The following is a 25,661-nucleotide window of genomic DNA, read 5'->3' as shown; positions in this document are numbered from 1 at the left end:
TGATCCAAGATGTTGTCGTGTGTTTTATTACATTTTATGTCTTATATGCAGAAATTGGGTGGTTATTTCTGAGTTTGTTTTTTGCGGTTTTGCTCATCCTTTTACCCGACAGTAAGTTCGTTATGGACCAAACTATAAAAAATTTGCACAATTTGTCTTTAGCCTGCCTAGCGATTTGGATTAAAACAATGAAAGTGAAGAGTCTAAAAATAGCAGAACGAAGGTATCAACAAACGAAAGAAGTTCTAAGTTCTATAAAGTTAATCAAAGTATTTCTGTGGAGCGAAAAGTACCAAGAGAAAACCTGCGAGTTGCGACAGTAAGTTACAAACTCTGATTCCTTAAAAACTCATTCGCCTAAATTAGAAAAGAAGTTCAGCTGATTAAGAAAATCCGGCTTTGGTTTTGGTTAAAGTTTAATTTTGCTGACGTTATCCTCGAAATCTCGTGGTACTGCTTGCTGATTAGCTGCATTTATTCGGGACTACAACTAAATGCAGAAACTTTATTTCTCTTAATGAACACCATCACTGTTCTCTACCGAGCTGTAAAATTAAACATTCCTTCTATTTTACATCGAATTGCTACAGTTATTGCTATATTTAAAAGGATCGAACAGTTTCTTCAATCTGTGGACAAACTAGCTTCTTCCATAGAATATGCAGAAGTAAATTTGTCACCGGCTGTCGAATTTTCACACCTAACTATTTACATTCATGATGAGCTGTTAATAGAGAATCTTGATGTCAGAATCAGCACAGGTGTCACTGCCATCAGTGGTCCTATGGCAAGCGGCAAGTCAATTCTGTTGAAAGTGATAGCAAAAGAACATCCTACAAGAAAAGGGAATTTAACAGTTAACGGAATTGTATCTTACGCTTCTCAAGAGCCTTGGCTCTTTCCAGCAACTATTAAACAAAACATATTGTTTGGAGAGAAATTCGACGAAACAAGATATTTGAAAATCTTGAGAATTTGCGCTTTGATAGACGATTTAAGAAATTTTAAAGACGGTGATAAAACCCTAGTTGCAGACAAAGGAGAGAATTTAAGTAAAGGCCAACAAGTTAGAATTAATCTAGCAAGAGCTGTGTACAAGGAATGCGATATTTACTTACTAGATGATTGTCTATCTAGCCTTGACAATTTGGTTGGAGATTTTATTTTTAAGGAATGTATAAAAAAATTTTTAGCAGGCAAAGTCGTCATCATAGTATCTCAAAACTTAAGACACATATCGAATGTTGACAACATCATAACTTTGAGAACCAAAGAGACAACATTTTTACCAAAAGTTGTAACTCAAAACGAATCAAATTGCACATATGAACGCGAAGAAGAAGACCTGTTTCAATATGAAGAAAATTTCAGTTTAATTTCTAATTTTGCGCCCAAGAGGCAACTATACGAAGAACGGAAGAAAGTTGGACAGGTAGCATTTGAAACGTACAATAACTACGTGGCGTCTGGCAGCTATATTTTGTTTTCCTTGGCAGTAATTGCATTAATTCCTAGTACGTTTCTTAGATTTTATATTGCAAAGCTGCAAAGTAAATGGTAAATTTATTTTCCATACGGGACATTCCTAATTCATTTGTAGGGTTAATTCTGAACAGATCCTTTTTACCAATTCAACATCCGAAGAAAAATTTCAAGCCTTTGAAATAAGGCACCAAATGACATTAATTTTACCAATTATTGTAACAATGATGGCACTAATAATTGTGGTTCATTTAAACATCTATTGGATATTCATAGCAAAAGTTGCCATTAACTTGCACAAATTGCTCTTTACAAAACTTGTAAATGCTACAATGAATTTCTTTGATACTCATTTGTTAGGATCGATATTAAATCGATTTTCAGAAGATCTACTCTACATTGATGAATATGTTCCTCATAATATAATTGTTTTTATTCAGGTGAGTTAACTTCAACTAACAATTAGCTACTGAAGTTTGGTTTTCAGATGACAGGATTTATGATTGGATTTACTATTTTAACAACGACTGTAAAAAAAACTTTTGTAATTCCTTGTGTGCTGTCGATTGTTTTACTAATTTTGACAAGAAGATTTTATCTCAAGTCTGGAAGAGCTTTGAAACGTCTTGAAGTATCTAGTAAGTTTCGCGTTTCTCCCAAAAGTTTCAGTTCAACAGTAAAGTTACAGCGAGAAGTCCGTTGCTTGGAATGATCAACACAACCATCGATGGACTTTCAACAATTAGGATTTCTAAGCAGCAAGACATCTTGAGAGACGAATTTGATAAAAAATTGGATTTTCACATTTCATGTTCGTATCTATTTTTAACAACCGCGGAAACATTTTATTTTATTGTGGAACTGTGTGGTATTTGTTTTGTTGCATTTGTTGTCGTGCTTTACTTAATTTTAGGAAAAGGTAAAGTAATAACTACCAAAAAACTATTAATAAGACAAATTTTAAAGGTTCGTCTGCAGGCGATGTTGGGCTTGTTCTAATACAAACTATTGGATTTATTGTAATTCAACATTTCGTATTTCGTTCTTGGGCAGATCTGGAAAATGGAATGATAACAGTTGAACGTATTTTAGAATATACCAAAAAGGAACAAGAAAAAAGCGAAGGTTTTTTAATAGAAAACTGGCCACAAAAAGGTCAAATCAAATTTCAAAATATGTTTTTTTCATACTCTGACAATAACTGGAGTTTGAAAAATTTAGATTTTTGTGTGGACTCCAAAGAAAAAGTCGCTGTCATCGGAAGGACTGGTTCTGGAAAGACTTCCATGATTTATACTTTGTTGCGTCTCTATAATTTCAAAGGCAAAATTACAATAGATGGAGTCGACATCACTACACTTGCTCTGGATTTCTACAGATCTAAAATTTCAATCATTTCTCAAGATCCACTTTTATTTACTGGTACTTTACGAGAGAACATTGATCCAACAGGAAAATACACAGACGAAGAGATTTGGTCGACAATCAGAACTGTGAAATTATCCACAGTTTTTCAAAGCCTAGAAGACAAAATTAGTGATGTGGATTTGAATTTGAGTATTGGACAAAAACAATTGCTTTGTTTGTGCAGAGTTCTGATTCGAAAAAGTAAAATTGTAATTATGGACGAATTGACTGCAAATGTTGATGATGAAACTGAGTCGATGATCTATGAGATAATTGACGCACATTTTTCCGAAAGTACTGTAGTAATGGTGATTCACAAGTTACGGTATATTTTAAATTACGACAAGGTGCTGGTTTTGGACAAAGGTCAGATTGTTGCGTTCGGAAGTCCATCACTTTTACTCCAGGATAAAAGTGGAATGTTTTATAAAATGTATAAGAATTATGCCGTTTTCTAAAGTTTGTTTAAATAAATTGTTAAGAGTTAAGAAGACTAATAAATAAAAAAGATACAAAAATTATGTCTTTTCATACAAAAATGTTTAAATTATTCAAGAAAAAAAAACTGAGTAAAAACAATTTTTAACTTGTTCATTATGTTTTCATGTTTACTACTTTAGTTACTAATAATGGGTATTGCTTATCATCACTTATCGTCTTATCAGTTTACTTGTACTAAACTATAATACTACTATTATTTTTACAACCATTTATTCACTCACCGTGAAGTAAAAACATACCCAGTAAAAAATTTTACTTATACAAAAAAAATGGAATGTTTTGAAACTACGCGTAAGAAAGTAAATCCTGAACAGCACACTAACTTTCTTTTAGGCTTATTTTTCATGTAACTATTAGTCGTATCTTTTAGTTAATTAAATTATCACTTTATAGCTACTCAAAAGACATTTTAATCCACGGATACAATAAGGAAATAACAGAAGACGATATTTACGAAGTCCTACCGTCATACAAATCGAAGACTTTAGGAGACAGACTAGAAAAAGAATGGAAAAAATTGCGCGATTCAAATAAAGCGTCCATTATTAGACTTCTTTGGAAAACCTATGGAAAAGAGTATATTCTCATTATTTCTAGTCTAATTATTCCAGTTACAACAGGGTAAGTGTACTTTTTATATTTAGATTATAGCACAACACATATTTCAGAATTTTACAACCGAAGATCTTGAAAAATTTTATTTCATACTTTACACACAACGAAGCGATTAACAATAAGACCAGAGCATGTTTTGATGGTCTTTTTCTCATCGTAATATTATTCGTCGATAGTACATATTCCGAAAACTACACTCTACGAATTTACACGTTTGTTCTAAAAATTCGTGCAGGCTTCACCTCTTTAATCTACAGAAAAATGTTGAAAATGAAGTCTTCTCAACACAACAGCGCTTCTGTTGGAAAAATCATAACATTAATAACCAAAGACCTGATCGAATTTGAAAACATAACTTTTATAACAAGTATGATCCAAGATATTGTCGTTATTTTTATTACATTTTATGTGTTGTTCTCTGAACTTGGGTGGGTATTTCTTACCTTAGTTTTTGTATTGTTGATCATCCTTTTACCAGACAGTAAGTTGGCAACATCCACAACTATAAAAACTTGAATAATTTTTGTCTAGCCTGCCTAGCCATTTGGATAAGATCAATGAAAATAAAGAGTCTTAAAATTGCAGAGAAGAGATATCAACAGACCAAAGAAGCACTTAGCTCTATTAAGTTGATCAAAGTGTTTGTGTGGAGCGACAACCTCCAACAAAGAACCTGCGAGTTGCGAAAGTAAGTTCCAAAACTTCAGTAAATTTTAAAATTGTATCCTCATGAATTAGAAAAGAAGTTCGCCTAATTAAACGAATCCGCCTTTGGTTTTGGCTAAAATATATTTTTTCTGACATTATGCTCGAAATCTCATGGTACTGTCTACTGATGACCTGTATCTATTCAGGACTACAATTAAATGCTGGAACTTTGTTTCTTATAATGAATAGTCTAACAAATCTAGTCAGAGCTGTAAAATTGAACGTACCTTCTATTCTTCATCGAATTGCCACAGTGACTGCCATATTTAAAAGAATCGAACAGTTCCTTGAAACTGCGGACAAAGCAACTTATGCAATAGAAGACGAAAATTTAGAATTGCCACCAAAAATCGAATTTTCAGACTTAACTATTTATGCTAGAGATGAAAAATTGATAGAAAATCTTAATCTTACAATCAGCACGGGAGTCACTGCTATCACTGGTCCTGTAGGAAGCGGTAAATCAGTTCTTTTGAAAGTGGTGGCAAAAGAACATCTTGCAGTAAAAGGAAATTTAAGAGCGAATGGAACTGTCTCTTATGCGTCTCAAGAGTCGTGGCTGTTTCCAGCAACTATCAAGCAAAACATATTGTTCGGAGAGAAATACGATCAAACAAGGTATTTGAAAGTCTTGAGAATTTGCGCTTTGTTGGACGATTTGAGAAGTTTCAAAAACCGGGATAAAACCCTAGTTGCAGACAAAGGAGAGAATTTAAGTAAAGGCCAGCAAGTTAGAATTAATCTAGCAAGAGCTGTATACAAGAAATGCGATATTTACTTACTTGATGACTGCTTATCCAATCTTGATAATTTGGTTGCAGATTTTATTTTCAAAGAATGTTTAAAAAAATTTTTAGCAAACAAAATAGTAATTATAGTTTCTCGATGCTCAAGACACATTGCAGAAGTCAACAACGTTATAACTTTGGGGGCTAAAGAGACAAAATTTCTTGTTCGAACACCAAAAGTTGTAACCGAAAATAAAACAAATTTTACATATGAACTTCAAGAGAACGAGTCTGAAGAAGACGAGACTTTTGACGAAAACTCCAGTTTAATTCTCAATCATCCGACAAGTGGACAGTTATATGAAGAACGGAAGAAAATTGGACAGGTGGCTTATGAAGCGTACAAAAAATACGTAGCGTCTGGAAGCTACATTTTATTTTCTCTACTTTTACTTTTAGCTTGTCCCAGTGTCTTTCTTAGATTTACCATTGCAAAACTTCAAAGTAAATGGTAAGTTTATTCCCCAAAATGCACTTTTCTAAGCCTTTTGTAGGGTTAATTCTGAACAGATTCTCTTAAACAGCACAAAAACCAAAGAAAATTTTGAAGAAGCTCTTCAAATAAGACACGATATGATTATTATTCTTCCGACTATTGTAGCAATCATGGCATTGATAATTGTGGTCCAAATTAACATCTACTGGCTTTTCATAGCACGAAGTTCTATTAATTTACACAAAATCCTCTTTTCTAAAGTAGTACATGCTACAATGGAATTCTTTAATACTCATCTAATTGGATCGATACTGAATCGATTTTCTGAAGATTTACTTTTCATTGATGAATATCTGTCTCATTCTGTTATACTTGTCATAAATGTAAGTTGGCAACTGAAATCATTATTTCTAGAACATTTTTTTCAGACGACGGGTTTTATGATTGGATTCACAATTTTAACAGCAACTGTAAAAGTCACTTTTTTAATTCCCTGCCTAATATCGAACATATTACTAATTTTTCTAAGATCATTTTATCTCAAGTCTGGGAGAGCTTTAAAGCGGTTAGAATTGTCATGTAAGTTTGATAAAACTGCAAACAATTTTAGTTTGACAGTGTGAAATTGCAGCTAGAAGTCCATTAATTGGTATCATCAATGCAACCATTGATGGGCTTTCAACTATCAAGATTTTAAAACAGCAAAATATCTTGAGAGCGGAATTTGATAAAAAACTGGATTCACACATTTCATGTTCGTATCTATTTTTAACGACCCTAGAGACATTTTGTTTCACTGTTAAACTATTTGGTATTTGCTTGGCTGCATATGTTGTCGTGATTTTCATGATTTTGGAAAAAGGTGCGATGTGAACTTAAACAAAATTATTAATTACACAAATGTTGAAGGTTCGTCTGCCGGTGATGTAGGACTTGTTCTAGTCCAAACCATTGGTTTTGTTTCGGTTCAATATTACGGTTTTCGTTGTTGGGCAGAGATGGAAAATGGAATGATAGCGGTAGAACGAACTCTAGAATACACTAAAGAAGAACAAGAATGTAAAGATGGAGTTTTTGTCGAAAATTGGCCAAACCAAGGCCAAATCAAGTACCACAAAATGTGTTTCTCATACAACAATGACGCCGATTGGATTTTGAACAACTTAGATTTCTGCATTGAATCCAAAGAAAAAATTGCTGTCATCGGAAGAACGGGTTCTGGAAAAACTTCTATGATTTATACTTTGTTGCGTCTGTATGATTTTAAAGGAAAAATCACCATAGATGAAATTGACATTACTACACTTCCTCTAGATTTCTACCGATCGCAAATTTCCGTCATTCCTCAAGATCCAATTTTATTTTCTGGCACTTTACGAGAAAACATAGATCCAACGGGAAACTACACAGATGAAGAGATTTGGACGACAATCAAAACTGTGAAGTTATGTACAGTTTTTCAAAGCTTAGAAGACAAAATTAGTCAATTGGATTCGAATTTGAGTATTGGACAAAAACAACTGCTTTGTTTGTGCAGAGTTCTGATTCGAAAAAGTAAAATTGTTGTTATGGACGAATTGACAGCCAATGTTGATGATGAAGGCGAGTCGTTGATTTATGATATAATTGAGGACCATTTTTCCGAAAGTACTGTAATAATGGTAACTCACAATTTACGGAATATTTTGAGTTTTGACAAGGTCCTGGTATTGGAGAAAGGTCATGTCAGTGAGTTCGGATGCCCATCACTTTTACTCCAAAATGAAAAAGGAAAGTTTTATAGACTATATCAAAATTCTATAATTTTATAGCTAAATAAAAATTTGTAACGTAAAAAGTGTAAGAAGTAGGTACAATTATAACAATTTGATCCTATGGTAGAAGTTAAGTATCTGATGAAATACCGCTATTTCTAGGCTAATGAGCATCGATATCAAGTGCTGAAGGCCATTATCATTGTAGCCGCTGACAGCCGTGGAATAAATACAATTGTTAATATGATTCTAAAACGTTTGTCGTAATTGGAGACGTTTACAATAGTGTTTGTTTACTAAAGGTAGACTATAAATTCCTCTACAAAGGATCTATCAAAAAAACCTTTCTCCTTTTGTGACTCATAACATAAAAGCATTTTCAGCACACTTTTAAAAAATTGGTACGTTCTAAACTTTTTTTTACCACTGAAATTTATCATACGAACTATCTACCTCACAGTTTTCTAATGCTAAGCTATTTACGTTAAAGTTATTTTAATAGACTATACTTAGTTCTTTTTCGTAGATATTACAAAGTGTTTGTATACGAACCATGGAGTATACTTAGTTCCGACAACTAGTCACCTTTTCATAGAGATTACAAAGTGTTTGTTTACGAACCATGGAGTATCTTCAGCCAACCCGTAAAAAAGTAAATCCTGAACAGCATACCAACGCTCTTTTAGGATTGCTTTTTGTGTACTTGACTGTAGATTGTGTTTTGTAAGTAACTAAAACAAACATTTATAGCTATTCAAAAAGCATTTTAACCCGTGGATATCGCAAAGAATTATCAGAAGAGGATATCTACGAAGTACTTCCCTCATACAAATCAAAAACATTAGGAGACAGACTAGAAAAAGAATGGGAAAAATTACAAGAGTCAGAAAAACCTTCAATTTTTAAACTTCTATGGAAATCTTATGGAAAAGAGTATTTGCTCATCACTTCTAGTTTAATTATTCCAGCTACAATAGGGTAGGTCTGTTCTGCTTCTCATAATTTTAGCACATCAGAATAATTTTCCAGAATCTTGCAACCTAAAGTCTTGAAAAATTTTATTTCTTACTTTACAAGCAACCAAACAACTACAAAAAAACAAGCATATTTCGACGGATTTTTTCTTATCCTAACTCTGTTTGTCAACTCTGTGTATTCCCAGAATTATAATCTACGTGTCCACACCTTTGTATTAAAAATGCGAGCAGGTTTCACCTCTTTAATCTACAGAAAAATTTTGAGTACGCGGTCTTCTCAAGCTTCTGTCGGCAAAACCGTAACTTTAATAACCAAAGACCTGACCGAATTAGAAAACATTACTTTTATAACAACAATAATCCAAGATGTTGTCGCCTGTTTAATCACGTTTTATGTGTTATATTCAGAAATCGGATGGATGTTTCTCCTCTTCGTATTTGCAGTTTTTCTCATCCTTTTGCCAGACAGTAAGTAAGCGTATTTACTTATCAAATCGACAATAAGTTCTTTTAGTGTATCTAACAATTTGGATAAAATCAATAAATGTGAAGTGTCTAAAAACTACAGAGAAAAGGTATCAACAGACCAAAGAAGTTCTCAGCTCAATAAAAATTATAAAAATGTTTCTGTGTGGTGAAAAATTTCAAAAAAGAATCTGCGAGTTACGACAGTAAGTTAAAAAGCTAATCGTCTATTTTAATTGGTTGCCCATTTTAGAAAAGAAGTTCGGCTAATTAAGATAATCCACGTTTCATTTTGGCTAAAATATACTTATGCTGACGCAATTCTCGAAATCTCATGGTATTGCCTCCTGGTCAGCTGCATTTATCTAGGACAACAACTGAATGCAGAAACATTATTTCTCGTAATGAATGTCCTTTCAAATCTTTTCAGAGCTGTAAAATTAAACGTCCCATATGTGCTTTATAGAATTGCCACAGTGGCTGCAATATTTGAAAGAATAGAAAATTTTCTTCAGTCTGTTGACACATCAACGCCTGCAACAACACGTTTAAATTCAGATTTCCACCCAACAGTGGAATTTTCACGCTTGGTTATTTACACTGACAATAAAAAGTTACTGGAAAATCTTGATCTAAAAATTAGCATAGGAGTCACTGCTATCAATGGCCCTATAGGCAGCGGAAAATCAGTTCTTTTAAAAGTAATAGCAAAAGAACATCTCGAAATAGAAGGCAATTTAACAGTTAATGGAACTATATCTTATGCATCTCAGGAACCTTGGCTGTTTCCAGAAAGTATTAAACAAAACATATTATTTGGAGATACATATGACGAAAAAAGGTACTTCAAAGTATTAAGAATTTGCGCTTTGGTGTATGATTTGAAGAATTTGAAAGATGGAGACCAAACTATAGTTGCAGACAGAGGAGTTAATTTAAGCAAAGGTCAACGAATCAGAATTAATCTAGCCAGAGCTGTGTACAAGAAACGCGATATTTACTTACTAGACGACTGTCTATCCAATCTTGATAATTTTGTTGCTGACTATATTTACACAGAGTGTATCAAAAAGTTTTTGGCCCAAAAAGTAGTCATCATGGTCTCCCAGAACTTAAGACACATTTCGGCTGCCGACAATGTAATAACTTTAGGAGGTGAAAAAACAAAATTATTTGTGCAACATCCAAAAGTTGTAACTGAAGAGACCGATGTCACGTACGAAAATGAAGAGGAAAACGAGACAGATGATGATGAAACTGTTGATGAAAGATTAAGTTTAATTTACAAAAGTCGTACCAATAAGCAAGTATATGATGAGCGGAATAAACCAGGACACGTGGGTCTTCACGTGTATCAAAACTATGTGGCGTCTGGAGGATATGTCTTATTTGTCATAGTGTTATTACTAATATTTCCCATCGTGTTTCTTATACTTGCGATACCCAAACTAGAAAGCAAATGGTAAATTTACATTTTAAAAATTCTTAATTTTTTTGTAGGGTTAATTCCGAACAGATACTCTTGAACAATTCAACAACTGAAGAAAAGTACAAAGAGGCCCTTCAAGTAAGACACCAAATGATTTATCTTCTTCCAATTAATGTTGCAATGATGACATTCACATTTGTGGTTCAAATATTTTTCTACTGGACTTTCACTGCTAAAATTTCTATTAACTTACACAAACTCCTCTTGTCAAAAGTAATACATGCCACAATGAAGTTCTTTGATACTCATCTAATAGGATCAATACTGAATCGATTTTCTGAAGATTTACTCTACATTGACAAATATGTGGCCCATAATACCATTGTTTTTTTAAACGTGAGTAAGAGAGTTTAAGTATATAATAAATTAGATCAAAATTTTCAGAACACGGGACTTATAATCGGAGTTGCTGTTTTAACAGCGACTGTTAACGCGACATTTTTTATCCCTTGTTTAGTGTCGCTTATCTTACTAATTTTTATAAGAAAAATTTATCTGAAATCTGGAAGAGCTTTGAAGCGTTTAGAAATCTCAAGTAAGTTATGTAACACTCCAAAAGATCTTACTTAAATTTCTGCAAAATTGCAGCGAGGAGTCCATTAGTTGGTGTTATCAATGCAACCATTGATGGGCTTCCAACTATACGAATTTTAAAGCAACAAAACATCCTGAAAGAAGAATTTGATAAAAAATTGGATTTATACATTTCTTGTTCATATCTATTTCTAACAACAGCAGAGACATTTTATTTTATTGTTGAACTGTGTGGTATTTGTTTTGTTGCTTCTGTTGTCGTAATTTTTATGGTTTTAGGAAATGGTAAGATTAGAATTAAAACTAATATATTAATAAGACATATGTTGTAGATTCATCTCAATCTACTGACATTGGACTTGTCCTAACCCAAACTATTAGATTTATTATGTTCCAATATTACGTTTTCCGTTGTTGGGCAGATCTGGAAAATGACATGACAACAACAGAAAGAATTTTAGAGTACACCAAGGAAGAACAAGAACAAAAAAAAGGTCTTTTAATTGGAAACTGGCCACACCAAGGTCAAATTCAGTACAGAAACATAAATTTTTCTTACAATGACAATAACTGTATTTTGCAAAACCTAAATTTCTGTATAGAATCCAAAGAAAAAGTCGCTGTTATCGGAAGGACAGGTTCTGGAAAAACTTCTATGATTTATGCTTTGTTGCGTTTCTATAATTTTAAAGGAAAAATTACCATTGATGGAGTTGACATCACTACACTTCCTCTAGATTTCTACCGATTGCAAATTTCCGTCATTCCTCAAGATCCAATTTTGTTTACTGGTACTTTACGAGAAAACATTGATCCAACGGGAAACTACACAGATGAAGAGATTTGGACAACAATCACGACTGTGAAGTTATGCACGGTTTTTCGAAACTTAGAAGACAAAATTAGTGATGTCAATTCAAATTTAAGTATTGGACAAAAACAACTTATTTGTTTGTGCAGAGTTCTGATTCGGAAAAGTAAAATTATAATTATAGATGAATTGACTGCGAATGTTGATGATGAAACTGTGTCGATGATCAATAAGATAATTGATAAACATTTTTCTGAAAGTACAATAATAATGGTAACTCATAAATTGCAGAACATTTTACGTTACGACAAGGTGCTGGTTTTGGACAAAGGTCAGATAATTGAGTTCGGATGCCCTACAGTTTTACTAGAAAATAAGAAAGGAATGTTTTATAAGATGTATAAAAACTAGGTCATTTATGGCAAATAAAAAAATTGTAAATTTCATCGCAACAACTCCCCAAGTCCCTAAATCCAGAGAAGCTGTCATTCAAAAAATTTAGATAAGTTTAGAACTACTTCTATAACTTATTATTTTTATTAATATTTGTATATGTAATACATCTAGAATATTTATTATTATACAAATATGTAAATTATGAAAGTAAATATATTAAAATGTTTTTTCGAAAATGTATTGGCATGAATTTCACATCTATCTAGAATAATAATTGTTAACACAAAAATTGAAACAAAATTGCTTTTATTTAAATGTTTGTAAATGTGTTTACATTTTTATAATTGCTTACCATAAAAAATATTAGTTATCAAAATTTAACTAATGTAATTTCTAAATATTGACATAAAAACCTCAATTTTTGTATAAACACGTTTTTCGGATATCGATACGTTTTAGCAATAGGATATTATTGTACCAATTATTTAAATATTTCGTAATGTTGTATTTATAAAAAACATAGAAACTGATTTTTTTAATTTATATTATCAGAAAAGTGTCACAAAAATGATCACATCAATCAAATTAAACGCAAACGCGCAAACTCAACACATACACGCTTTTCCTGGACGATGGATGTCACTCGACCACCGAACACAATGTCCACTTATCCATCTCCGTCATTGCAAGCGTTCTAATCTGATTGTCCCGACAAAACAATCAGCGAGTGAAAACTTGCTAAAAGCAAGAATAAAGAAAACCCTTTACTCAGAATTAAAAACATCACGTGTTCAGATAAAAACCAAAAATTCGCCATTGTAACAACGTCCTTGCTACCCTCTAACATTTTTTACATAAAAATGCGTCAGGGGTGGTGTCCACCCTCCGTGCTTACAACTACAGTGGCATTGTCCCTCCCCCACTTACCTGTAGCAGGGCCGCGAACACGCCCGAATCAACAGTTCCTGCTGGCTCACTGACCTCGTCAACGACGTTTCAAGGACCTCGGAAGGACCACAACCGAAAAGCCGCGTAAAAGAGCACGAACTGAAGCGGGCCGCAGGTTGCGTTGGTGGTCCAGCGCCCTCCATGGAGCAGGCGCATCTCCCACCTTCCTTTCTCCCGATTTCATTACATCAAATCACATAATGGACAACTGCACCGCTTTTTTTCTTTTGATCTCCGCTCTCCATATCCCTAATTGTGAGACGCTCGTGCCTCACGAAGGAATTGATTTAAAAGCGGCGAACTCGTCTTCAGAAACGCTGGACGCTCCACGTCCTGGAGGGACTAATACGGCTCGTTACGCAATTTAACTCGAGTTGGTTGGTTGAGACAATGTAAAGGAGTTCTTTATTTAACTTTCCACCCTCAATTTGGTACATTTTTTAAGATGGTTACTCAGTGGAGGAAGATTGTTTTTCTAAATAATTTTTTGATTAAATTTGAACGGTTAAAGTTGATGCAATCTTTGCAAAGAGCTCGCGGCGAAAGATAAATAAATTAAAAATTGGATTCTATTATACTTTAGGATCAAAAACGTGCTCGAATACAAACATGCATCACGCTGAGGCGAAATCCGATTCAAAGAAAAACCAACTTTTCATACGCAAATTTGAAGTTAAATTTATTTCCGTACAGTTTGATATATCCAAAATTATTTGAACTCAACATTTCATCTGTTAAAAGAGTTATTTGGCAAATGTCAAAAGTTTCTTTTGGCTACGTAACTTTAAGTACACATTGAACAGTTATAATATAACAATGAAAACTAAAAAATTGCAATTAATTTGTTTGCACGATTCCGTAAATCAATAGTAGATGTCGCTTCCACCAGCCAAGTTCCTTTTTCTTCAGATAATCCTTATTGTTATGACCGACAACAATAACCCCTTTAGGCCATTGCAGTTGATGAATAGTTTCTAAACCCTCGAACCGCAAACCTTTCGACCATAAACTTAAACAATAAGTTCTTGGAATAACTCTCAAGATTCGCTTTGACCGAATTCACTCAACCTCCGTCCACTTCCTCTTCAGTCCATTAAAATTACACCCAGCATTCGTCATTGTGCGAATTCAAAAACTCGAATTTGCCCTTTTCGTTGCACCACACGTGACTCTAATGCAGTTGACGTGTTGTGCGTTCTAGCGCTGCATTCGCAGCGGAATTCTCCGGAGCCGAAGTTCGCAGCGCCTTCTTACGGTACCTCGGGGAATGATCGCTCCGGCACGTGCCCGCCACATGTAAGCTAGATTTAGTAGATTTTTTCAGGATTTTACAGTAAAAATTGTATAATCACAAATGTACGAAGAGTCGTGAACTCCAGAGCGAACCGCAAGATACTGTCTGGAACATTTTTCATAACATTTACAATGGTAATTTTAAACGCTCGAGTTGGTGAATAAATCGTAAATAAATTAACGGCGGTGTGGACGATTTGCACATTTTTAGAATAAGAAACCTAATATCTTGTTTTATTCCGACGACGCCGGAATTAGAGGGACCGAAATTGACTTGATTGTTTGAGACAAAACTTTATTTCTAATGGGGTGACGGCGAAGGGTGCATTTTTTCGCAGCAAACAGATGGTTTTATTAAATGTTATCAACCCGGAGGAATTTGACGCGCAATTTAGTTTAACGAATTAAAACTCCACAAGTCGTGTTGGATACCGGATGTAGATTACATTCTTTTTGGAAGAAGTACGTCGTAAACTTGTCTCAAGTACACATTTTCGATTTTGCTGCTTAGGTAATTATAACTTTAATTACCAAATTTTTCACAAAATCTTATCTGAGGAATGTTAATTAAGCACCGATCGCTCATTTGCTCAAGATTTATGTCACAAAAACTGGATTTCACGATTTCACACATTTTTGCGGCATGAGAATGTAAACAAACAACGTCTTGAGCCGTTTCGTAAATTCATTATCTAATTAATTTTCCTAATGTTTTCGTAATTACGCGACACGGTGGTGCTTTTGATAAAAGACGCTCAAGACAAGTGCACTCAGAGACGACAGCTTTGCGTGACCTGTCTCTTTATAAAGGCTGATGGTGGTTAAGAGAAGTAAAGATGACGAGTGTCAACAACAGTACTGGGGAATTTTATGAGTTAATGAATCCGCTTCAAGTTGTAATTAGAATTAGAAATTTGCATTAATTTGTGTAATTTTTTCGATGACATGAAAATGGAATATCGTAAAAAATGAGACGGGCTACAAAAAGTGCATTTGATTGAGTAAGCGCTAAAATATGTAAATTAACTCTCTCAATTTATGACATTTGATATTATTTCGGCATGAATTTACACTTCTTTGTCGGGAATTATTATTATTATTAAATTGGCAATCGCTTTCAGTTCTGAACCTTTTTGCGCTGAGAATATTGGAAACTTTAAAATCTTCAAAACGCCTTTGATAAAAAATTTCGTAATTACCTGAAATTGTACAAAATACACTTAATATTTTGTGAAAGTTCTTTACAGTTTTTCTCCGCTAAGAAATGACGGTAATTTTTGTCCCTTTTGAAACAAGCCTTTGTCAATGCAGCTGAATAGCTGAAAGAATTTGAAGTTTGAATAGATCTAAGCATGAGTGGGTGAGCGTAAGATTCCTGTACTTTTCAGATTCCTGCAGTTTTTCAAAACCCGTCCATAAATCAACAGTACAATGTAAACTCGAGGCGCAGTCAATACACTTCAAGATTTTTCAGTCATAAACGTTAAATTTAATTAACGTTCCATAAATCAATGATTATAAAACAGCATGTGTCATTGGAATAATTAGAGCGACCCCTTCGGCGAACACTCCCTGAATTGTTGAATACTTTGCTTCCTAGAATAACTACGTCCGTCCACAACTCATTCACCTAATGGAGCATAATTTCGGGAATTATCCTCAGCTAGCATGAAAAACTTTAATCATCCACGGTGATAATAATGTTAGCACTCCCTAATAACAAAGCACCGATTGTACTGTCCCATCAGCGATCAGCATAGCTCATCTCCATCAGGTGGCTTTTGATGATGGACTCCGGAGCGGCATTGTGTCGATGTGTGTTGTGTGGGCGTAAAACATATTCATTATCTCATTTTATGGAAGTATTCAGTGGGCGCGTGACATGACAGTGATTAATTGGGTCTGTAGAACTCCGATGGATGCAATGTCTCTAGTAGCAATCTTTTTCCTTATTCGGAAACATCACATCTTCACGCTGTGTCCTCTTGAACACACCATCATTCGAATAATTTAATTTTTGACGTAAACCATCTGAAATCTTGAGTGCTACCTGTCGGATTCCTCTATTTCTTATCGGCTGCTCAAGAAATGAGATGTGATGACTGCGAGCGCTCTCCCACGTTATGTCAGCCATTTCTTGCGGCAGCTGCTTACCGAAATTAATAATGCAGATTGAAACGTCAAAGGAGGCAGCAATAAACGTGAAATTAGTACAAATCGAATCAACTATTTATCAAAACACCGCCACTCCGTACATATATTTTATCAGCGGCTCCATTTTTCTATTTCCCTCAAGATAAACCTTGAGTTTCACCTCTTTAATTTTTCACCAGCTGCAGGACGTAGTACCCAAGTTATAAATTATTTAGATATTCATCAGAGGCTGTGGACGTTCTTAATTTCAGAGAACGTGGGCGAAATTAGCCGATTTTGCAATTAATGAAAAAAGCTCTCGATAAATCGTCTTACGTTAAGCCAGTATAAATTTGTTATAAATTTTATGACTAGCTCCCAATGTCAAAGCAAATTGCCTATAAATAAAAAAATAGTTTGCGCCAGAATCCGAGATTAACTTTAATAGTTTCAAATTCTACTAGAATGGCTTTTAGAATAGACGAGGTAATTATTATGAATTACTGCCATTATGAAATAGCTGAAATGAGACTTCTTCATTATTTTTTGGATAACAATCAAATTTCCGGATTAATGGGACAACTGGTGAATTAAGAGACTTACGAGATAATAATTATAATTATTCCAATTTCTTAATTTTGTAGAGACACTAAAATTAAGTCATTTTTATATTCATTGTTGATGTAGAATCACAATAGAGCATGTCCAATTCCATCAATAACATCTACTTTCTATTTCAAGACCATAAATATCCTGTCAATGCTATGTGCAGTACAAACCGTTGTTGAATAATATCACTGTCATTTAGGTGTGTTAGATAGACTGTTTATAAATAGTAAGAATGATGCGTTTTGAAGTATTAAACGGTGATAAAATCTAGTTTCATTCAGACTAATGGAACTAATCGAGCGCTTGCTGTGAAATAAGAGCGGAATAAATGAGCTTGTCTTTTATAATGCATTCTATGTTTTTAGATCACGAGCCATTTATGACAACATAAAAATTTCAATTTGCTTTCTTTTCCTTTTTTTCCTCGTCGAATACAAGATCCGTTTGAAATACCGACCACTATTTATCTTCAACTAATTAGTAGCTAATTAAGTAGCTGCTCCTTAGTTTTGATACAAAAATGTGACTTTTATGTTGGTTAATTGATAATTACGTCTTCAGTCTCTGGTTATTTAGAAAGGTCGCAATGTTTTGAGTGTGAGTTATTTAAATGAAGGATTAATTGAGGTGAGAATAAGAATTTCAACTGCGCCACGATTTGTTAATCGTAAATACCTAAACATTGCGAATTTCGAAGAATTATAAATTGGTTTTGTCGTCCAGACAAATCTAATTTCCAGGAGCGTCATTATTCAATCAAATCTGAGAACTGAGGATTTTAATGAACAATAGTTAAACAAGTTCGCAGTTAATTTTCGTAGTTGTACTCGGTTCTTTTAATTACAAAAAAATATTTTATCGGATCATGTAAAACAGCCCGAAAACTTCCATTTAAAGCGCTTACTCCTCTCGACACAGAAATTATCTCAGTCGCACAGAAAACTCTTTAAAACTGAAATAATGTTGATTCGAATTTCAGAGAGGTGCATTAATTGCTTGAAGAAATAATATTTCGGTACGAAACCAGAATTCCAATTTATTTTATTTAATTTCTCATTACGGTTTTTCCGCAACGTGTAATTTTAAAACAATATTATTTCAAACTTCCCATAATTTTTAAATGGCATTTACTGCCCGGAACCACCGTTTCCCATTTCACGTTGTGTTTTTTCGTATTTCGAGTTTTGCTCGTTTAAAAATGTCTCCGCCATCATCATCAGATAAAGATTTATGAAGCAGCGACCGCATTGTAGCCAACAACTCGACAGAAACGGTTATAAAAGTTCGATTAATTCTTTTGCGGGAAGCTTCTTTCGTCCAATTTGATTCCAAAGAAACGGTGTTTTTGTTCCATTTTACAATGGAGCTTTGGAGGAATCGCGCCGAATGGAAAACGTCGAAGCGAGTATTTATGCCGAAAATTTAAGTAACTGACAGTTTTCAAGTGCTTTAACCGATTTAAACCTCTCAGGAAATTGGGAAATGGCCGCTCGACACAACAGAAACAGGAAAATCTACCAAACCGCAGGATTAAAAAGTCAATTCTACCCAAAGCGTGGAATATGCATTTGTCAGCAGATTATTGTTGCGTTTGAGTAACGCAACGATAATAATCAACCACATTAATTAACGGCAACAACGTCAGACGAACAGTGTTCATTTGCTTCGAATGATAGATATTAATCCGTTCGAAATGAGCCATGTATGTAAACATAATGTTTCATGGATCATCAGCTTCCTCATTTCTAGATACTGATCCGATCAATTTTCAGGTTTAAGAACAACGCTGTAGACAAAGTTTTCGCGTTAATTAGGTCATAACATCCCAGCTCCGAACACGAGACTGTTTTTCCACGTCCGACAGCAAGATCTATGTTTGTAAATAAAACAAATGAGTGCACGGAGAGAAAAACAAAAAAATGTGCGGTAAAGGCAGGGAAGATAATGAAATTCTCAAGAAAATTGGTCCGCGTGGTTTTCCATCGTTAATATGGTGATTTATAGAAGGTACGTGCGTTATAGTTTAATTAAAATGTTTTTTTCTTGTTGTGAAGGAGGATCCTATCTAACCGCAACAAATCTACGGTTATCCTGTCAATCTCAGGTAACCTCAATGCTTACCTATATAATTACAGTATCGAGTTTTTAATCGGGTTGTGTACATACGCTATCATTAAACACGTTATCGATTTTTATTATGGGACAACTTTAGAAATATTGGTGCTATGGTACCCCCCAATTAACACCATCAACCTTTCATAAATAGCAGCAGACGGGAAGTGGAGCGACGAAGTGCTGTTACTTCGAAAGTCTCCATAAATCAAGAAAATGATGTCAGAAATTCTGAAAAACGAGAAAGTACAATAGTCAAATTTCGAACATAATGAAACACCTCCCTGACTTTTTTACGCTCTTCCAGTTTCCCAAATTGGCGTGAAGGCACAAGCACCTCGCCCCAATTATCCACTTGTCGAAGTAAACACGATGAGTCTTATCTTCAAAATCTCGATCAATTTCCCAGACAGGACCGCGTCCCAAGAAGGGGCGCCACGTTCTGAACGTGTCCGCGGGGAAAGAGCTTCACCTTCGCTGTAATTATGTATCCAAGCCGCAAACCTAACCAGCTTATAACACCCCGTTTAAACAACGAGTAATTATCATGGCCGTGACTTAAGTGGCGGCCAGTCACGCACTCTTCACGCCCCAGAGACTGGTTAGCATCTAAATACCGCCACGTCTTATTATCGCCACCTTATCATTATTATACACCGTGCGAATCTCGCAAGAGCCACCTGAGGGACCTCTGTTGTCCGCCTCTAAATCATGAGCGGTGGAAAAAAGGAAATGTAATGAAAAACGATGCCGAAAGGTGTGTAATTTTGCAAAGTACTTAAAAAAGGAAATGATGATGTTGAGGTGTGAGAATGGAGGAACTATGAAAAATTGACTTAATAGCAGAGCGGTTATTATGCATTCATAGTGGTGGTGTCTGTTGGATTAATTAGATTTTTTTCACACGGTGGCTACTGGTTTTCCAATGTTGGTTTGATGAAAGGTAATCAATGTGGTGGCGTTCATAACTCGTTATTAAGTATTAAAAGAAACACTACGAATAGGATTCTAGTTTAACTACTTTTTCTCCCTGCTCCCTGAATTGCTTCATTTGATTTACTTATTATAAAAGCGAACAATAAAACTATTTTTTGAACAAAAAATGTAGTTTTATTTTCAAATATAATTATCTAAATGAAAACGTTGACACGATAATTACGAATTCGACGAAATTTAAAGCGAATGAATTAACGACGGCAATTTCGAACAATCAAAACTAATAATATTAAATGTATGACTAAGATTTCATAAAACAAATTATTAAATTGGTGCCTAAACAGCTTCTTAAGACACGGCGATAAATAAAACTTTCAAAGTAAAGTTTTTATTGTCATTTTATTGACAGCAACTATACATATAAAATTTACAAAATTACGAAAGGTAACTGAGCCTCAGTTATTTGTTGTTGTATGTTTTGAAACTAGATTTGGAATGTGCGCAAAATTCTGCGTAAAGTGAGATAATAACGCAAATTTACTCCAAAAACAAGCGAGATGTTGACCTCAGAACTTTTACATAGTTTCAGTAGTGCATTTTTTCCAAAAACTCGAATTTATGACATTCAGAAAATCTAAAAACGAATTCTTAGTTAAAAAATCGTGAGAAAAACGATGGCAAAAGCCGTTTCTTTCGATCTGTCGTAGTTTCCGAGATATTGAGCACACATTGTTTCAAACTTTCAAAATTTTGGCCCTCTGGCCTAAAAGTTCAAAAAGTCATTACTCAGTTATTTGTTGAAATGCATTCAAAATTCGCCCTGTTTTGGATATAGCCGGGACATTCTGCGTAAAATAAGTCCAAATAACTTAAGTTTGCTTCACAAATAAACGAGACATTTTATTGATCTTTATTTAGATTAATTCGTATGGTCACTTTTTCCGAATCGCTTTGTGGACCAAACTAAAATCTTATTTAGAAATGAAATAATGATAAAGTTACCTGAACTTTTTACTGAAAATGCTCTCCATTGGACAATCCTCAATGTCATCACGCGTAAATTCAGATTCACCCGTAAACAAAACACTTTTAACTTTAAGTTCATCAATTACAACACTTTGACGCTGACTGACAATGACATTGTTTACTTCTGACACTCATAGCGATTTTTGCAATTTTTTTTTTCAAAAACGGTGACGTTTTGAAACGCCAATGGATATTGGAGTTAAAATCTTTGTGCATTATTCGGGTTCACCTGTATAGATAATATGCGAAAAATTGAACCTTTTACTTTTTTCCTTATCGAAAAAATATCCCTCTCTTTGCAGTGTGTGATGCTCACATCAAACTTAATAACAGCTACTTACCTAAAGAAAATATAAATTAAGTTACCAGATATAATCCAGGTAGTAGTTTTAAAGAATGTAAAATAAAAATTGGATATCCGTAGTAATTAATTGAAACACTGTACTAAAGCCCTTGTTGTCAATTTGTTATTATTTGCCATTTTACTCGGCGCCCCAGTCTTGACTTCACTGAAACTTTAAAAATTTAATCATGCATAAAATTCTAATATAAAACTTTAAGGGATTCGAGTTAAAAAACTTGTTGGGGGGAGAATTGCCTTCACAAACCGTCATCTCTGCTTGCTTATTAGAATTTCAGGTTAGTGGACAGAGTATATGGGAAAATATTTGCCACAGGTTAAAATTTGAAACCAAGAACGCCTACCGACAGAATAATATAACTTTATATTTTTTTTCTTCTTGCAAATTAAGAAAAAGAGCAATGGTAGATTGTAAAGACGCGAACAAACAAGGAAAATGCACCAAACCACAAAACTTTTCCGGTTATTTAGATGTATTTTAGTTAAAAGTTTCCAGTCGTTTGTTTCTCTTGTATAGTTTCTACATCAAAATTATTATTCGAGAGTTGGAGATTGTTTTCGTTACACAGTATTGAAGTAAAAAACACAACAAGTCTCAAATGCCGGATTAAGTGAAGAACGGATTGTTTTCATTGTGGAAGTTGTAAGTTTCCAACGAGAAAACGGTTTGACGTTTCACCTGAATATTATATGGAAAGAGCACTTCCACTAAATGTCGTTTTAATTTATTATCCCTTGACTGCAAGTATGTAGGTTAGTCACTATGAAAATTACGCAATGATAGTATTCATAAATATGCATTTTTTATATAAACCATTATCTTGACTTTTATGTGAGATAATGAAATTCAATTTCCCTATTTGCATTTAAACAAAAAACGTAAATAATGGGCTTGTAATACATTCTTAATTTATATTCGACGCCCACACACTACCATCACACTCAATCACGTTTATAGCGCGGCACCTTTTTTGCATCATCGTATTAATAAAGAAATTATAATAATATGACATAAGTGAGATATAAAACCAAACTGTAAATACCTGTCCAGCTGTAAATTTCATTATATTATTGACTGAAAATTCACAGAATTACAGACTTTTTTCCTTTTAATACAATTTAATGTATGCAATCAACCGCATCACGCGTTAATGTTTTCGTAACATAATGTTGCTTCATTTGACTTTTTTCCAATGGACCGATATTAATTTCCACATAGTTTGCATGCACCATTTGTAGAATTGTACCTATTCCATCACGCATATAAACAGGTTATTTGTTTGCAATATTTATTGTTTAAAACTGCATATTTTTTACTTCGAATGCAGCCAAAAATCCAAATGTTCTGCAAAAATGCACATTTTTTGCACCCTAAAACAATCAAAAATCAAACATAATTACGTTAAAAGCACCCGTAAAAACTTACAAAATCCAAAAATTATTCTTGACTTTTAAAATTATTGAAAAACGAACAAAAAATGATAAGAATAAGTACTAAGATAAGAATAAAGATAATGCGCTTGCAGTGTTGTATTTCCAATTTCAGACTGCATTTTCCAATACTTTTTTTAATCTGGTGGTAATCGCTGATGTTGGCAACACTCTTTGCAAGACTGCCGTTTGTTGGGTTGACGTCGCTGCTTGTCACCCGTCAAACTTTGACACTTTTAGGTTATGAACATATTTAAACATCTTTGATAAAATATTAGTAACAGCAAGAATGTTTCTCTCAAGAATGCTAATTAGAAACTTAAACACTATAGCGGCCAAACGCAATTACATAACTGTTACTCAACACTGCCATAGTTATGTTCATCCAACTTCCAGTTCTACTGAAATTATCCAAAAATATCTCCCACAGTTGCAGTTAATAAGGCATTATGCCAAATCTAAAGACAAAAAAAAGGATAAAGGTAACTATAATTGATGACGTTGGTCAAATTCCTTCTGTTTCTCAGCAGGGAAAGCTAAAGTTGAGGTGAATGAGGATCAGTTATCTGAAGTAGTAAACGTGGAATCTCTGAAAAATCAAATGCAGCACGCGATTGAATTGTTAAAAGATGACTTCACTAAGCATTTATCAGTGCGAACAAGCGCTGGGTCTATTGAAAGTATACCGGTGGAACTTGATGGAAAAATGCACAGCTTACAAGAACTTGCTCAAATTGTCAGGAAGAATCCAAAGACTTTGGTGATAAATATGTCAGTTTTTCCTCAAGCTATTCCTGCGGCGATTAAAGCTATAGAGAAGTCAGGAATGAATCTCAATCCACAGCAGGATGGGACAACTTTATTTATACCAATACCAAAGTAACACATTTCTTTAAAAAACACCAATTTTATTAACAATATTTTTTAGAGTCACAACAGAACATAGAGAAAACTTGTCCAAGAATGCAAAGACTTTGTTTATCAAATGCAGAGACGCCATCAAAGACGCCCAAAACAAACAAGTGAAGTCATTGAAGAAGAAAACCAAAGTGTCTGAAGATGTAATTAGAAACTCTGAGCAACAAATTGTAGCTATTGCAAATAGCTACGTCACTCAAGCTGAGAAAATTCTCGACAGCAAACAGAAGGAATTAATTGGAAAAGATTAAAATATTTTTATTATTAAGAAAAATACAAGTTAAAAGAAAATGTGTTTATTAATTTAAGAATATGAGACAATGAAGAAATGCAGTTTTGTGCCGTGGCTGCCTAATAGACTCCAGACAGCCACGGCACAAATTCAAGGACTTTTCTCAAAGGTAGAAGGTGGATCTTCATGTCCTTAAAAGGCCCCATGTCGTTTATTCTGTGTCCATCGCCACCGCAGCTGCAGGATCCCTGGGGCCCTGATCTTGGTCCCCCGAATCGTCACGAGCTGCATCTCCTGCAGGTTCATGGACTGCTCCTCCACCTCTTCTCTCCTCGCCTTGGATCATGCCCAAATAAGGTGTGATTTCATCATCAACCAGAATCTTGAAAGATTGTTCTTTCCCAACGTAACCAATAGAAACATTCTTTGTGGTCAAATCAACCTCTGGAGGTAGAGTGTCTCTCAAAGCTCTCAATCCATGTTTAATCAACTCTTCTAGAGGACTAGACGCCAGTTCATCAATGTGCTTTTCTAAGTAAGTGCGCGCACTTTGGGATCTTGCTCCAATGGACATTGCCTTACAATCGTAAAAATTCGCTGATGGGCAAGTTTGGTAGATATGAGCCCCCTGGTCATCAAACCCAGCTACCAGAAGTCCAACTCCATAAGGTCTTCGGTCGTATCTTTGAGTACACAACTGCATTTTATTACCCAATTGACTAATCAAACGGTTTAGAGGCAAGCGAGTGTCGTGGGAATACTTGTAATTCAGACACTCAGTTCTCATGTAGCGGCTCAGTATTCTAGCATCAGCTGTAAGACCTGAAATTGTGATTCCAATGTGGTCGTCGATGTTTATAATTTTCTTCTGATATGCTGAGAGTTCAGAAGAAGCTCGTTTGAGAGCTATTAAGACGGCGTGAGTTTTACTTTTCAGGCCCACGGTGGCGGAACCCAAGTTTACCGCTTCCATGGCGTATTCTACTTGGTGGAGGCGACCCTGGGGGCTCCATACCGTTACGTCACTATCGTACTGATTGCGGAACATTATTTAACACTGATTTTTAATTCAAAGAGACCGGTGTTGTTTTTATAACCATGTACTGCTGTGTCACTTGCGTGTTTGACAGAATAACAGTCACTTCGTTTGACAGCGGAGAAGTTGCGTTATCGATTGAGAGCTGGCTTAGTTGAACTATTCATTGGAAGAGGACGCCACAACCGATAAAGTTTTTGTCGAAATAATTGTTTTTTTTTAATATCTAATTAACCAAATTATTGATTATTTTATTTTAAAGT

General features: G+C 34.4%; 5 protein-coding genes across 7 annotated transcripts; 4 read left to right on the top strand and 1 right to left on the bottom strand.

The window, feature by feature from the left end:
* The first annotated feature begins 2 nt into the window (after window positions 1–2).
* On the top strand, window positions 3–3,347 carry LOC148179567 (ATP-binding cassette sub-family C member 4-like). Its single transcript, XM_088029546.1, has 7 exons — window positions 3–111; window positions 163–319; window positions 367–1,557; window positions 1,601–1,922; window positions 1,970–2,120; window positions 2,171–2,401; window positions 2,449–3,347. Exons 2-7 carry the CDS (start codon window positions 189–191, stop codon window positions 3,345–3,347), a joined length of 2,925 nt encoding a protein of 974 aa, XP_087885672.1. The 5' UTR covers window positions 3–111; window positions 163–188.
* Window positions 3,348–3,615: 268 nt separating this feature from the next.
* Window positions 3,616–7,822, top strand: LOC148179566 (putative multidrug resistance-associated protein lethal(2)03659). Of its 2 annotated transcripts, XM_088030829.1 has the most exons (10): window positions 3,616–3,736; window positions 3,784–4,011; window positions 4,059–4,486; window positions 4,537–4,693; window positions 4,744–5,952; window positions 5,996–6,320; window positions 6,366–6,516; window positions 6,569–6,799; window positions 6,847–7,192; window positions 7,252–7,440. In XM_088030829.1, exons 1-10 carry the CDS (start codon window positions 3,660–3,662, stop codon window positions 7,349–7,351), a joined length of 3,252 nt encoding a protein of 1,083 aa, XP_087886955.1. In that variant the 5' UTR covers window positions 3,616–3,659; the 3' UTR covers window positions 7,352–7,440. The 2 variants fall into 2 exon arrangements, with proteins under 2 accessions (XP_087886955.1, XP_087886954.1); XM_088030828.1 differs by having other exon boundaries at window positions 6,847–7,822.
* Window positions 7,823–7,889: 67 nt separating this feature from the next.
* LOC148179565 (ATP-binding cassette sub-family C member 4-like) lies at window positions 7,890–12,413 on the top strand. The gene is made up of 10 exons (XM_088030830.1): window positions 7,890–8,092; window positions 8,218–8,390; window positions 8,442–8,669; window positions 8,721–9,136; window positions 9,183–9,339; window positions 9,387–10,595; window positions 10,634–10,958; window positions 11,007–11,157; window positions 11,211–11,441; window positions 11,489–12,413. The coding sequence occupies exons 2-10, from the start codon at window positions 8,314–8,316 to the stop codon at window positions 12,376–12,378; spliced, it is 3,684 nt and encodes a 1,227-aa protein (XP_087886956.1). The 5' UTR covers window positions 7,890–8,092; window positions 8,218–8,313; the 3' UTR covers window positions 12,379–12,413.
* Window positions 12,414–23,405: 10,992 nt separating this feature from the next.
* mRRF1 (mitochondrial ribosome recycling factor 1) lies at window positions 23,406–24,421 on the top strand. Of its 2 annotated transcripts, none has more exons than XM_088030308.1 (3): window positions 23,406–23,694; window positions 23,743–24,091; window positions 24,141–24,421. In XM_088030308.1, the coding sequence occupies exons 1-3, from the start codon at window positions 23,502–23,504 to the stop codon at window positions 24,379–24,381; spliced, it is 783 nt and encodes a 260-aa protein (XP_087886434.1). In that variant the 5' UTR covers window positions 23,406–23,501; the 3' UTR covers window positions 24,382–24,421. The 2 variants fall into 2 exon arrangements, with proteins under 2 accessions (XP_087886434.1, XP_087886433.1); XM_088030307.1 differs by having other exon boundaries at window positions 23,740–24,091.
* Window positions 24,411–25,537, bottom strand: Prosalpha6 (Proteasome alpha6 subunit). Its single transcript, XM_088030306.1, has one exon. It carries the CDS (start codon window positions 25,408–25,410, stop codon window positions 24,574–24,576), a length of 837 nt encoding a protein of 278 aa, XP_087886432.1. The 5' UTR covers window positions 25,411–25,537; the 3' UTR covers window positions 24,411–24,573.
* Window positions 25,538–25,661: the final 124 nt, after the last annotated feature.

This window comes from Gnatocerus cornutus, chromosome 2, assembly GCF_029298725.1.
Source record: "Gnatocerus cornutus isolate USDA-ARS CGAHR chromosome 2, icGnaCorn1.1, whole genome shotgun sequence".
NCBI lineage: Eukaryota > Metazoa > Arthropoda > Insecta > Coleoptera > Tenebrionidae > Gnatocerus > Gnatocerus cornutus.
This window is presented reverse-complemented; position numbering and strand designations above follow the sequence as displayed.

Excerpts from the sequence above, each read along its gene's own strand:
- mRRF1 (XM_088030307.1), top strand. The coding sequence starts at position 23,502 with ATGTTTCTCTCAAGAATGCTAATTAGAAACTTAAACACTATAGCGGCC. Across the intron at positions 23,695-23,739 it reads AGACAAAAAAAAGGATAAAG|CAGGGAAAGCTAAAGTTGAG; the intron begins GTAACTATAATT and ends TCTGTTTCTCAG. Across the intron at positions 24,092-24,140 it reads TTATTTATACCAATACCAAA|AGTCACAACAGAACATAGAG; the intron begins GTAACACATTTC and ends AATATTTTTTAG.
- LOC148179567 (XM_088029546.1), top strand. The coding sequence starts at position 189 with ATGAAAGTGAAGAGTCTAAAAATAGCAGAACGAAGGTATCAACAAACG. Across the intron at positions 1,923-1,969 it reads ATATAATTGTTTTTATTCAG|ATGACAGGATTTATGATTGG; the intron begins GTGAGTTAACTT and ends TTTGGTTTTCAG. Across the intron at positions 2,402-2,448 it reads TTACTTAATTTTAGGAAAAG|GTTCGTCTGCAGGCGATGTT; the intron begins GTAAAGTAATAA and ends CAAATTTTAAAG.
- Prosalpha6 (XM_088030306.1), bottom strand. The coding sequence starts at position 25,410 with ATGTTCCGCAATCAGTACGATAGTGACGTAACGGTATGGAGCCCCCAG.
- LOC148179565 (XM_088030830.1), top strand. The coding sequence starts at position 8,314 with ATGGAGTATCTTCAGCCAACCCGTAAAAAAGTAAATCCTGAACAGCAT. Across the intron at positions 8,391-8,441 it reads CTTTTAGGATTGCTTTTTGT|CTATTCAAAAAGCATTTTAA; the intron begins GTACTTGACTGT and ends AAACATTTATAG. Across the intron at positions 9,137-9,182 it reads TCTCATCCTTTTGCCAGACA|TGTATCTAACAATTTGGATA; the intron begins GTAAGTAAGCGT and ends AAGTTCTTTTAG.
- LOC148179566 (XM_088030828.1), top strand. The coding sequence starts at position 3,660 with ATGGAATGTTTTGAAACTACGCGTAAGAAAGTAAATCCTGAACAGCAC. Across the intron at positions 3,737-3,783 it reads CTTTTAGGCTTATTTTTCAT|CTACTCAAAAGACATTTTAA; the intron begins GTAACTATTAGT and ends ATCACTTTATAG. Across the intron at positions 5,953-5,995 it reads GCAAAACTTCAAAGTAAATG|GGTTAATTCTGAACAGATTC; the intron begins GTAAGTTTATTC and ends AGCCTTTTGTAG.